Source organism: Monodelphis domestica, chromosome 2 (genome assembly GCF_027887165.1).
Source record: "Monodelphis domestica isolate mMonDom1 chromosome 2, mMonDom1.pri, whole genome shotgun sequence".
Lineage (NCBI taxonomy): Eukaryota > Metazoa > Chordata > Mammalia > Didelphimorphia > Didelphidae > Monodelphis > Monodelphis domestica.
This window is the reverse complement of record NC_077228.1, coordinates 138,044,421-138,058,471: the sequence shown is the minus strand read 5'-3', so window position 1 is coordinate 138,058,471 and position 14,051 is coordinate 138,044,421. Positions and strand designations below refer to the sequence as shown.

The following is a 14,051-nucleotide window of genomic DNA, read 5'->3' as shown; positions in this document are numbered from 1 at the left end:
TGTTTTCTTTGGACTCTCTTCAGTGGTGGCAATCTTGCTTGGAAAGCAGATTTAATTTTTAGAAACTGCTCAAAGCCATTTGTGGCCCGACTGATGTAGGAGGTAGACAAACACCCCAAGTTATATCATTTTGTGTCTAAAATGTGGGGAATGACCATAAAGTACTGAGTCTGATTTGTGCAAAATTGATAAACCAGATTTAGAAGCAAATTGCCAAAGAAGAGTTCCAGCCAGGTTTTGAATAAGGATGGTTTTGTTGGAATAAATGTATAGCTCCCTTGCAAGGAATTTGAAAGGCAATATAAGGCTTCCAAGATGTGAGCTCCTGGTTTTGATCTGTCAAGTAGACATGAGGTCTCTGATGAAATATGTATGGAAGGGTTGGAACTAATCAATCAACAAACATTCATTAAGCACCAAATGATGTGTCACCCCAGTGCTAAACACTGGAGATTAAAAAAAAGAGGCAGAAGACAAGACCCTGTCCTCAAGGAGCTTACAAATCTAAAGAGAGAGACAACATATAAGCAAATACAGTTATCCCTGTCACATGGCAGGAGTTAGGGGCACGGTACACCCACGATCTAAAAAATCCATGTAAAATGTTTTGGCCCTCCCTTTGTACCAGACAAATCTGGATTTTCTTCTTTTTCTTTTATGGGGTGTTTACAGTACCTTATTATAAATTTGGGATTAAATATACATTTCTGACTTTATATACCTTTTCTGTGTCATCTGGGGGCATTTACCTGTCATATGTGCCTTGTATAATTAGAAAAATTTGGACTCCATCTCCCAGAATTCTTTTCTAGTCTCAAGAATCCTTTTCCCTTTCTGTTTACGAGTATCCTTTATGTTATTGTATATGTTTTGAGTAACATCTCCCTCGTGCTCTTCTTTCTCCACGTGAGCTCTCCCTGTTTCTCTAGCTTTTAGTTTCCTTTTGCTTCAAGTTAAATATTAATAAATATTATTAAATATAATACTTGGAGTATTGGATATTAATTTTTAAATTCTATAGGCTTCTGCAAAAAAAATTCCCATTTAATTTCTCGTGCTGATATATCAAAACTGTGACAGGGAAAGTTGCCATGTGGGGGGAATAATTGTATATACAAAGCAAGTTAAATGCAAGATAAATAGGAAATAATTAAAAGAGGGAAAGTACCGGAATTGAGAGTGGTTGGGAAAGGCTTCCTGTAGAAGGGAGGATTTTAGTTGGGACTCGAAAGAAACCATGGAAAGTCAATGGGCAGAGGGGAGGAGGGAGAGCATTTCATGCGTGGGGGACAGCCAGAGAAAATGTTTGGAGCTGAGTGATGGAATGCCTTTTTCTTTTTTTTTAAATTATATTTTATTTGATCATTTCCAAGCATTATTCATTAAAGACATAGATCATTTTCTTTTCCTCCCCCCCCCACCCCCCATAGCCGACACGTAAATCCACTGGGCAGGGAATGCCTTTTTCATGGAACAGCCAGGAAGCCAGAGTCACTGGATCAGAGAATACAGCTCTTGTATAATTTTTCTTCCTTCCTATCCCCTGCTAGTTAAAAAGCAGACATAATTCTACTTATTCACCCTCCTTTACTCATCCTATTTTTTCCGTCTAGTTTGTTAGTCAAAGGACAGACACAGAACATATAGATGAGTGAAGCCTTACCTGAGGAGGGGGAGCTGAGTAGGGATCCCAGGATGGAAATGTTTTATGTCCTTTCTTATTCCATTCCTATCATATCATAAAGGCTCCTTCCCTTTTAATGGCCAGAAGGTGCTTCACAGCAATGTGGAAAGTGTTGTGGAAAAGCACCCTGGGCTAGATAGGGCAAGAGAACTGAGTCCCAGTCCTGGCCTTGCCCCTTACTAGTCACATAACTATGGGAAAGTCATTTCTCAGACCTGGGACTCAGTTTCCCCATCTATATAAAGAGGAGCACAAAAAATTGAACTACATGCTATTAGTATTATTATTCAATTAATTTAATTTAATTAAAATAATAACAAAAGTAATAGTATTTATTTTCAAACCTCACATTCTATCCTCATCTATAAAAATGAGATTCATATTTAGGAATCTTCATATTTGACTACCTGCCTCACAGGTAGGAATATGCTGATAAAGGATTAAAGAATAATAATTTTTTTTTAAACCCTTACCTTCCGTCTTGGAGTCAATACTGTGTATTGGCTCCAAGGCAGAAGAGTGGTAAGGGCTAGGCAATGGGGGTCAAGTGACTTGCCCAGGGTCACACAGCTAGGAAGTGGCTGAGGCCGGATTTGAACCTAGGACCTCCCGTCTCTAGGCCTGGTTCTCAATCCACTGAGCTACCCAGCTGCCCCCAGAATAATAATTTTTAAAAAAAGAACATCCCTTCCCTTCTGACTTAGAATTGATACTGAGCATCAGTTCTAAGGCAGAAGAGCAGTAAGGACTGGGCAATTGAGGTTAAGTGACTTGCCCAAGGACACCCAGCTAGAAAGTGTTTGAGGCCAGATTTGAACCCAGAAGCTCTTGGTTCCCAATCTACTGACTCATCTAGCTAGATAATATATATATATATATATGATAGTTTATATATGTTATATATATACTATCTTACTTAAATATTCATTGGCTGTCTGGCCAATAAAAAATATATATGTATATAATATTTTGAAGTTGAATTTGTGTTATTAACATTTAGTCTGTTACTTTCTTAAATATAGGCACCCAACAAAATAATAAATCCAGCCCTCATATGTAGCATTTGTGGATTCATTCTCCCCTTAGGGCTGGCTCCTGCACACCCCAGCTCCAGGTTGGAAAGATTAAATGACATCCTGGATGTAAAGCATTTTGTGACTAGGACATGTTGATGTGGAGGGGACAGAAGTTGTGTTATATGGCAGCAGAAAGTGGAGTTTTCTTTGCCCCAACCCTGATCTAGAATTGTGGAGGGAAAAGAACCTTCACTATCCTTCCAGCCCTCCCTTTCACTGGCTGTAGGACCTTAGTGATTCTGTTATTTCTCCAGGCCTCGGTTTTCCCATCTGTTAAATGAGGGAGTTGCTCTACATGCTCTCCGGCTATGTTCCTTTAACATTCTGTGATTCTGAGAACTCTTGAGAACTGGTAATGCTGGAGTTCTGGGAGGCACTGATCTCAGATGCCTTATTTTAGAGAGCCTCCTGGAAAGGGTGAGCTCTAGGAACTACAACAGATTGCTTAATGAATTCCAGCATAGCACCTGTGGCCACAAGTCCTGTTTAGCTGGAACGGAATCAACATTTCCACTGGCTGTTCCTCATGCCTGGAATTGACTCATTGGTTACCTCTTCCTCCTCAAGGTTTCTATAAGACCCTTTTCCTGATCCACTTTACTAGTTAGTGCTCTATTAATTACTTCCAATTTATCCTTTCTATACATTTTACTTGTATACATTTGTTTCGTGTTGTCTTGAGAGCAGAGATTGTCTTTTTCCTTTCTTTGTAATCTCGATACTTAGCACAGTGCCTGGCATATAGTAGACTTAGAAAAAAATAACTGTTACCTTCTGTATTAGAATCAATATTATGTATCGGTTCCAAGGCAGAAGAGTGGTAAGGGCTAGGCAATGGGGGTTAAGTGACTTGTCCAGGGTCACACAGCTGAGAAGTGTCTGAGGCCAGATTTTAATCTAGGACCTCCTGTCTCTGGGTTTAGTTCTCAAACCACTGAGTCACCCAGCTTTTAAAAATATATATTTATTTGTTTGTAACATTTAAAATATTAAGATACTCAACTAACTCCCTTCCTCACCTCTTCCAATTAGAAAATGCATCATTTGATATAAAACTATATTACTTAAATGTTCATTGACTGGGAAAATCCTTAAGGTCATGGACGAATTTTGGGGTGGTTTCCTGGAGAGCAGGATTAAGAGCTTGGTAGATGGCCACCCCTTTTTCTGCTTTGTCTCCTAATGAAAAATTTAGGCAAATGTCCTAATTCTACCAGAGCAGAGGTTCCTAACCTGATGGTCATAGACCACTGGCAATCTAGTGTGCCCCTTCTCATAATGTTTTGTTGTTCATAACAGAAGGAAATGCTAAATTTTGGTTATCAGAGAGTAAAACTAAAGATGTGTTTTCTCCAAGTTCTCAGGCTACCTGAAATTTATCCAAGGATCCTTTGGGGATACAGAGGAACTCTAAAAGCCATCCCCTCTGGTATTCAGTTCTAGAAATAAAGAGGCTGCTGAAGTCCAAGGAAGAGCTTCACTGAGAACTGAACATTTTTCTTCCTTCTGGATCTCTGTCTCCTTCCTCTCACTCCCAATTTTAGTGGGCACTATAAATGCCAAGAGATCTATAGATCTAAGAGTCTCATTAGAGCCCGGAGTTTCTATGCAGTCAATAGGACCTGTCAGGACCTAACACTCTCTTACACTTGTCAGATTAGGCTGGTCCTCTTCCTTTTCCAGGCTTCCCCATTCCCTATTCTATAGCCCCCATGCAAGTGAGACATTAGAATGCTGCACTATTTTAGGAGAGAGGCCATGAGACTTCACTATGAAAAGAAGGTTTTCCTTGCTGCTAGTGCCCATTGCCCACTTTATTTGTCTGGATTCATGACCTTCACCTTGCCCTGCCTTCTGCATCCTGGGGATTTCCTGGTTTCTTCATTTATTTACTCATTCATACAATAAGCATTTATTTGGCACCTATACACTATAAATACAAAAACAAAAAACAACAGTCCCTGTTCTCCAAGAACTTACATTGGGGCAGGTGGGAGAGGAAGAGCAGAGAACAACATGTCCACAGATGTCAATACAGAGTCTTAAGTAAATACAAAGTAATTTGGGAATGAGGCTAATAATAACTGGGAAGAAAGGTCTTGTATACCTGGGGTATGTGTATGCTTGAGCTTCCTTGAAGGAGGAAGGGAGGGGTTCTAAGAGTTAGGGATGAGTATGCAAGACATAGGGCATAGCACTTGCAAAGAGACAGAGCTAGGAGATGTACTATTGTGTATGGGGAATAAAGAGCAAATAAGCCAGTTTGACTGAAATGTTGAGTGTCTGAGAATTAGTGGGAATTAAGTTTGGAAAGGCTATATAATAGGATTTCAATGCCAAACAATGATCTTAAGGGCATTAGGGAGTCATTGGCACTTCTTGAATAGGAAAGTGGCATGACTAAGACTTCTGTTTAAGAATATCATTTTGGTAGCTATTTGGAGAATGAATTGGGGAGAAAAGAGATGGGGGGGCAGGGAAAGGGAGAGTAAAGAACAGAGGATGCCTCCAAGTCTGTGAATCTGGATGATTTTCTAGAAGGGAAAGGTTGATGTTAGTAAAGAGAAGAAGAACCCTGAAGAAAATTGAGATACCAAAAAAGCTCAGACACAGAAAGCTGACTGTGCTCAAGGTATGAAGTGAATTGTGTGACTCTTTTGGCAACTCTTTTTCTAGTGACAAGATTGTTTGAAATATTCTTTTTATGACATTTTATAAAAATGAAGAGTTGATTTTACTGTCAATGCCCTCAGCAGAAGTTAGGAGGAGGGAGGGAGGGAGGGAGGGAGGGAGAGAGAGAGAGAGAGAGAGAGAGAGAGAGAGAGAGAGAGAGAGAGAGAGAGAGAGAGAGAGAGAGAGAGAGAGAGAGAGAGAGAGAGAGAGAGAGAGAGAGAGAGAGAGAGAGAGAGAGAGAGAGAGAGAGAGAGAGAGAGAGAGAGAGAGAGAGAGAGAGAGAGAGAGAGAGAGAGAGAGAGAGAGAGAGAGAGAGAGAGAGAGAGAGAGAGAGAGAGAGAGAGAGAGAGAGTTGTTCTATGGAACTAAGTGTTTCCAAACTCCAGATAGCCATGTAGTTTTGACCTACTACCTTCATGCTGGAGCCTTCTGGACACCTTCTAGACACCCTCTGGTTTGTAAATGACTGACTAGTTTTGTCTTTCTTTCTTTTGAGTTCTCTCTGGTACCTGTAAAGTCCCTAGAGTCTGTGAGCTTGTCCACTGAATCATTTCCACACCTAAAACTCACTTCAGCTTTTGAAAATTTAACCTGGTTCCTGTCAACTTGCCCACTAATTTGCCTTGATGCCCTCCTCCCCTCTCCATGATGCCGACCCTCCCTCCTTTATTCTTAGTCCATTCTAACATTCCTCTCTTACTCTCCTCCAGCCCTATCAATGTCCCAGCAGATGAGCTACTGGGAGATGACTCTAAGACAAGTGTAGCACCATAAGCTTCTTTCCAAGAAATGTATATGGTTGTGGAAGCTTCAGGATGGCGGGAGGAAAGAGGAGGATTCAGAACCGTTCACCCAGTCTTTGCCTCCTGACTCCACTTTGACTATGAGCCACCAAGTAATTCCAGATCCAGCTTCTTCCCTAACCTTCTGTTTGTCCTTTGCTCCCAGCATTGTCTTGGCTGCCCCAACTCCTATCTGACATCCTTGGTTCCTCAGCTATCCATAATTCCAGAGCTGACAGCCCTGAGTGCTGAGGACACTATGGAGCCTTCTAGCAGGCATGAAGGTCTGGGGTTATAATATTAAGAAAGTGCCTGTACTTGGACATTGCTCTAGTAGAATTTACAGTCTCCCCAATGGGACCCAGGCTTAACTAAAGCAGTGATGGAGTGCACACACACCATATGCCAAGCAGTAGTTGAAGCTGAAGGGGACTAGTATGAGATTTCCCAGAGTTGATGGATGTAGAAACAAAGATGGAGAATGTTCTGAGCAGGGTTCTAACTGTGCAGACTAAGAAGCAGGAGCAGCAGGGTCATGCACTGGGCACAGCTTTCCCAAAATGCTTGCTTTTGAGCTATTTCTGTCTGCAGCACCATCACTCACCCTGTCTTGAACGTGCATAAGCTCTGGATTTCTTTGGACTCTTCTTTTTCCCTACATACATCTAAATAGTTGCCAAGTCTGACAATTTCTTCTCAGTGACATCTCTCAGTTTGTGCCCTCTACTCTAGCTCCATTGCTGCCGCACTAATAATGAGCTTCCTTATTTGCCATGCACCTGTACTACTGTGAGAGCCTCTAAATTAGTTTTTCCTGCCCTGATCCAATCTGTCATCCATATTGCTGCCAGAATAGCCATTCTTATGCATAAACTTGCAAATCAGTCCATAAATATTCATTAAGCCCCTACTATGTGGCAGCTAGATGGCACAATGGATAGATTGACTAGAATTAGGAAGACTCATCTTTCTGCGTTCAGCTCTGGCCTCAGAAATGTGCCAAATTCTATATTGGGTTCTAATGCCATAGCTGAAGAAGGCAACTGGTCCCAATTTGATAGCTGTATGACCCTGGGCATGTCATTTAACCCTGTTTGCCGCCGTTTCTTCATCTGCTAAATGAGCTGGAAAAGGAAATGGCAAACCACTTCCAGTATCTTCACCAAGAAAACCCCAAATGAGATCACAAAGAATAGGACATGACTGAAAAATGACTGAACAATAGAAATGTGCCAAATTCTGTGCTAAGGCTGGAATACAAAGAAAAGCAAAGGGCAGACTCAACTCTAGAGGAGCTCACAGTCTAATGGGGAAGGCAATATGTAAACAATTATGTACAAACAAGCTCAGAGGAGGATAAATGAGAAATAATCAACAAAGAGGAGTCCCTAGAATTAAGAAGTATTAGGAAAGGCTTCCAGGAAAACATAAGATCTGGTCTTATTGTTTCTCAGTGACTCCAGTGTTCAAGGCTCCCCACTATAAAAATGGATTTGAACTCTGGACTTCAATCCCCAGAAGCCCTTGCTCCACTTCCCCAAAATGCTTTGTAATCTCACTGAATTCTCAGGTGGGCCGAGATCAAGAAGGTATTTAACCTGATTGCAAAGGCTTTGGGGGGTCTTTACTTCCTGTCTCGGCTGGCAAACAGATGCCTCTCATGATGTGAGTGAAATTTTGGGTGGGCCTCATGGCCCACCTGGCATATGCCTTTTCTTACTTGTATATTCTTAAATCCTTAACCTTTAATAAACCTCTAAAAAATATAATACTCCTTGCAGAGAGAAACTAATTTCTACCTGCCTCGATTTTTCATAAATTTTAATCTTTACAGTTCAGTTTCCCTAATTTTTTAATCGTTACACCACAATCTGAAACCATCCTGCCTTTCTAGACTTTTCTCCTCTTATACCCATCCTTGTACTCTCTGCTCTAGTCAAACTGGGCTGTTTTCAGACTCCTGACTGAGAGTTGAGGGAATTGAGGAATAGAGTAAATTGCATCAATGCCATCTTGTGACTCAATTCTGGAGCTAGTTCCTTTTCTGTGCAACTGTGGGTCTAGGCCAATTTCTGTCTTGTGAGAAACTTTTGTTCAATTGTGGGAATTATGGGAGGACTTTGTTGCATTGTTTGAACCCAGCCCTGCATGATTGGGAAGCTGGACCACCTCTCCTTGCTACTTAGAGACCCTGAGCGAAGGACCTACATTAATTATGCTAACCAGAAACACAGTTAGAGCCAAAGACTGATGCAAGGAGTTTTTTCACAATTATACATCTTAAGCAGCCCATATCTCTTAGCTGAAAAACAGACCTTATTCTGGCCAATCAGTTATTGTGTTCAATAATTGATTTTTAATCAGTTTTTTAATTTTTAATTTAATTAAATTAATTAATTTTAAATTCAGTTTAATCCGTTTCTGTGTTCCTTTGGTTGAATACAGACTTTGAGGGAAATGGAATTTTTTTTTTAATTTCAGGGAATTTCATCTCTTCATCCTCATCCTTCCTCCCCCAATTTGGAAAATTCCTAATCTTTCCTCCAATTAGAGATCAGATTACCTAATTTTACATCCTGGTTAATTGTTTTCTTTTTTATTAATTGGTCTTATTTATTTCATTGTTTTTAATGTATAAAAATTTGTTTCCACCTGTATCAGGTTCCAGTGCCAAAGCTGAAGAAGGCAACTGGTCCTAATTTGTTATGCAACTGGCATGTACTGCTTACTAGATATGTTTGGATGCTTGAACCTTTGTTTTCTCAGTTATTACATCTTTCATTGCCACAGCACTGAAGGGGCTCTTAATAAATGTTTATTGACTGACTATTGAGAGGCAGCTCAGTGAATAGAATGGAGAGGGTGCTGCAATTGGATTCAGGAAGACAAAGGCACGAATTCTACTTCTATTAATTCTACAGACAATTACTGTATAAACCTTAAGCAGCTCTCTAAGGTTGAAAAGAAAATTCCACACCAAAGAATCCAATTATGTTAATGAATGATCTGATAAGCTTGGTTTTCTGACTTTCAGAAAACATTTTTCTATCTAAACCAAGTTTGTATCTAATCCTGTTTATATGATGGTTGCTATGGACCCATTTGCTGTCAATTATAAATAATGGTCTAGCTTCAAGAGGGCAAAAAGCTAAGTTTAAGGAAGAGAGAAATTATTGCCTTCTGAATGGAAAAAAGACAATTTGGGGACTTCAGGCTGGCAAATAAATGCTTTTTAGGGTTCCCCCCACCTCGCTCTTTTGCTAGCTGTTTGGACAGAGCATCAGAAAAAGAAGAAAGAAAAAAAAGAAAGTAGTGTCAAAGAGGCAGAAATCTGGTCCTGTCAGTTTCTTCCTTATACAGGAGATAAGGAATGTTTGGACATTGAAGTAATGAGAATAGAGTACCACTGAGAGCCACTCACAGTAAAAAGATTCTTTTCATGGCAGAAAACAGGCAAGGATTTTTGTCATTCCATAAAGCTACTAAAACTGAATGGGCCCAGGAAAGACTTTTCATTTAGCATAATGGCACTTAATAAATGTTTGTTGATTGGCTGATTGATTAAAGATTTTGACTGGGTTGTTTTTTTTTTTAAGTTTATTAAAGCCTAGGGAGAAAGCAAGCTTGAAATGGTAGTTGAAAATAGATAAGGATTAATCAGAAAGTTACCTAACTTCTTTTCCTTAAAAAGAACATTTCCCACTTAAAAAAAAGATAAACAATACTTATTAATATTTTAATATTATCATAGTTATATTAATATATTTAGTTGTTTTTAAGAGTTATATTTTTATTAAAAAGAAATAAGCAACGCCCCATATTCAGTGGAAAAGTATCTAATTTCCTTCTCTCAGTTTAACATGACAATGAAAAGCCTGGTTGTTCAAATAATTAAGCCATCATAATAAAAAAAAAAACATAATTCACCTGGTGATATAATAGCCTAATTACATGCAAAGTACCCAGGAGGAGAGAAACTATGGTGAATGTTGGTTTTGCAAATTCAAACCCATAAAGTGATAGAAAAACAACAGAGGCTGTCACAGAAAATGAGCCTCAATAATGATAATGAAAAAGCGAATATGTAATCCTTTGGACTCTTTGATAACTGCTCTGGAGGAAATCTCTAAATCAGTACATTCAAAAAGGTAGTGGGAGGTTTATAATGGTTTATAAAAGCCCTCCAGGTCACCTGTCAAATATCATCCTTTAGTACTAATGTTTATAACACCACCATGTCTATACTTCTATTTGGGGCTTGAATTAACCACTTATTTACATTTTTTCATTTAAAAAAAAAAACCAGACATCATTTCTTTGGTAATCACATCAAAAATAATTCCTCTCTCTGACTTCTCAGTCTTCCCATCCATCCTGATAAAATGTGTGTGTGTGTGTGTGTGTGTGTGTGTGCGCGCGTGTGTGCATGCTTTTAGTGGAAGCAAGTGGGGGAAAAACATTGTCCCTATTAAAGGGATTCAGAAACTGAACAATTTTTCAAACTAGAGTTGCAAATGTTCACAGGATCCTTTGAAGGAAGGCTCTCTTATTCCTCTTTTGACCTTTACTGGAAGTTTCTCCAGTTCCTGACATTTGGAAAGCTTATTCTATTTATCTCTACTTAATATAGACAAAGTTAAAGCCTACATTTGGATTTAAAAAATGAATTGCACGAGTGTAACATGGGGAGTATTGGTTAAAAGGTGCCTATAAAAAAGATTTTGAAGTCTTAGTGGATTGATTACAAGCTCAGTGACTCAACAATGTGTTGTGGCAGCCAGAAAATGAATGTAAACTGAGGCTACATTGAAAGAACCAGAGAGTTCAGAACAAGGTGGGTGGTTGGGACGATATATTCTGTCTTGTTCAAGGTACAGCTGGAGTATTCTATTTAATTCTGGGGTCCGGAATAATAGGGAGGACATTGACAAATTGGAGTGGGTCCAAATGTGTAAGTGGAAATTTTGTATCCTTTGGACTTCATCTCCCAGAATTCTTCTCTCATTCCAAAATTCCTTTTCCCTTTCTGTTTACATGTGTCCTTTACCTTATTGTAAATAAGTTTGGGGTAACTCCTTCCTCCCTGTTCTTCCTCCATGTGCAAAGCTGAGTGATTTCTCCCTGTTTTTCTAGCTTTTTAGTTTTCCTTTTGCTTCAAGTTAAATATGAATAAACCATATTAAATGTAATACTTGGAGTATTGAATATTAATTTCTAAAATTTACACAAAGGAGGGTGACTAGGTTGAGGATATGTAGACCATATCATGTAAGGATCAATTGAAGGAGATTTAATATTTGGCCTTCAGAACAGAGAGCCTAAGGAGTATGTGATAGGTCTTCCTGTATTTGAAAGGCCATCTTGAGGAAGTCTTTAGACTTGTTTTGCTTATCCCTAAAGGCAGGCACATGCTGAAGCTAAACTCATACCATCTACCATTTGTTAAATTTTCAATGTGAGCATTTACATCTTGGAAAATGCTACAAATCAGGGAGGGCGTGACTTATTGTTGATTACATAGACTTAAGAAAATGATGGTGAAAATGTTAATGATGCATATTAAATTTTAAAATGTGTCCCACTTTGGGAAGCTGGTTGTTAAACATTTACCAACACACCTTTGTCTAAATCTTAGGACAAGGAACAATGAGTAGAAAGTATAAGAAAGTTGAATTCAGTTAAGTACAAGAAAACAAACAATTATCATCTGTTCAAAGGCAGAATAAGCTTCATTTAGAGATAGGAAGTTCCTAGTCACTGAAGGTTTTCAGACAAATCTGGAAAACCAATTGTTGAGAATATTCTAGAGAAGATTCCTTTATGGGTCTGGGTTAAAGGACCTTTGAAGTCTCTTCCAATTCCAAATTGCTAAGAATCTACTGTCTAAAAAAATCCAGATTTCCCTAGGCCAAATGTAGGTCCTGTACTTCCCTTACTATGTTGAGTTTTTCTTTCATATTCAGTGTTAATCACATACACCTACTGTTGTGTGTGATTGACTCCTTTTTTTTTAGATAAGTTAAAATAAGTTCAACCCTCCTCACCTTTTTGTTGCAAGCTAGAATCCACGGCCAGGCTCTTACGCAGTCATGTTGTCTCTCCCCAGACATTGTTAGCTACCTTTTAGAGTTCACCTGTGTGATTATTGTTCTTATGAGCCACTAAAGCCAGGATGGCTTTATTTCCAGCAATCTTTTCCTGATCACTACCTCTGTAAGTTCCCGTTTTATATAAGGCAAGCCACAAGGACCTCTTAAGCTGTATAAATGATTAACACACCTCTTCTCCCTCCCACTGATCTAAGGTTGGCAGCAGACCCTGTACATCCCAGATGACACCTGATTTCCCCCATCAATTCAGATGTCCTCTGGAGAGTTACTGTATGAAATCAATTTATCACATTTCCATGAAAACATCTTTATGCATATATGGATGCTGGTTAAGCTAATCCTTCTTACCAAGGAGGGGAAAAGACATTCTGGAATGGATAAAAATGAAAGGTTGGTAATGGATGGAAACATTGACTAATAAGATCTGTTCTGGTCTAGCCTCAGAGAAAATGGGGAGAAATCCATCAACGGCAAAGTATTTCCTGGAAATCCTAATCTTCCATGAACATCCTATTGGAGAAGGGCAAATAATTCCCTGAGAGAACTTCAAGGTCCAATGGGAATTCTGGGCTGGTCCATGATTTCAAATCCGTTCTGATCAAATTTCCCTCACCTCTGTGCCTTGCCAAGAGATTGGAGAGAGAAGGGGGGATATAGGGCTGTTTGAAAGATACTTACTGGCGAGAATGACCATGTCCATTCCCCAGAATATACTCATGATCCAGCCCACCATCACGATGGCCGTCAGGATCTGAATGAGCGCTGCAGCAATGTTCAACCAGAAGACACAGCACATGTGCCTGTCTGGAAGATCAGTCCGGGCTCCACACAGCACAGTGAAGGCAGAGACAAAAGTACCTGGGAGACAGAGAAAACTATGAGTAATCCAGTTAGAGTATAGACGGTTCTCACTTTACGTAAAGAATTCTGAAAAAAAAATCTGCATTCCAATTCCAATTTTAAAATGATTCTGGATTTCAAATGGTGGGAAAGCAGATAAAGTCCCCAAAGTTCCTGCAAAAAATAATAGATGAAGGTCCCTCCTTGCCAGAACAAATCTTTAATGTAGATGAAACAAGCCTATTTTATCAAAGAATGCCATCTTGAACCTACATCTCGGTGGAGGAAAAAAACTATGCCAGGGCTTAAAACTTTGAAAAGTCGAGTTATTCTTTCCCTTGGAGGGAATGCATTGGGGACTAGCAAATGAAAACCTGCTCTTGGGCACCACTCAGAAAATCCTAGAGCACTGAAAGAAATCGGCAAAGGAACACTATCTCTGCATTATTTAGATAACTTTAAAGCACGGATCACCCTTATGAACAATGGTTTATACATTGCTTCTTTCCTGAAGTCCTGAAGAGAAGCTTTGTAATGAAATTGGCATTCCTTTCAAGATTCTCCTCATTTAGGATAATACCCCAAGTCACCCTCCCCATCTGGATGACATTAATGAAAACGTAGAAGTGCTCTGCCTTCTCCCCGACACTTCCTCATTATTACAACCCATAGAGAAGGGATTGATTGTGAATTTCAAGATTATTTACTCACTAAATTTGCCCAGGCAATTGCAACTTTCAATACATAAAAAAGCTTGACCTTGAGAGATTTCTGGAAATTCTATAATGTTTGTCATGCAATCTGGAATATTGCTAAGGCATGAGAAAATGTGTTGTGTTCTTCATTCCTTTTTAAAACAGGACCAATGACACAAGGACAGTGAACT

At 39.3% G+C, this 14,051-nt stretch overlaps 1 protein-coding gene across 2 annotated transcripts in view; it reads right to left on the bottom strand.

Annotated features, from left to right (window-relative positions):
- The window catches only part of STUM (stum, mechanosensory transduction mediator homolog), a 116,719-nt gene that overhangs the window by 13,664 nt on the left and 89,004 nt on the right, over positions 1 to 14,051 (bottom strand). The window contains exon 2 of one of the 2 annotated variants that reach the window (XM_001376966.4): positions 13,004 to 13,183. In XM_001376966.4, coding sequence (XP_001377003.1) covers positions 13,004 to 13,183 — 180 coding nt within the window. Of the gene's footprint in view, positions 1 to 10,864; positions 13,184 to 14,051 lie in introns of those variants that run through there. The other variant, XM_056816022.1, reaches the window with a different exon arrangement.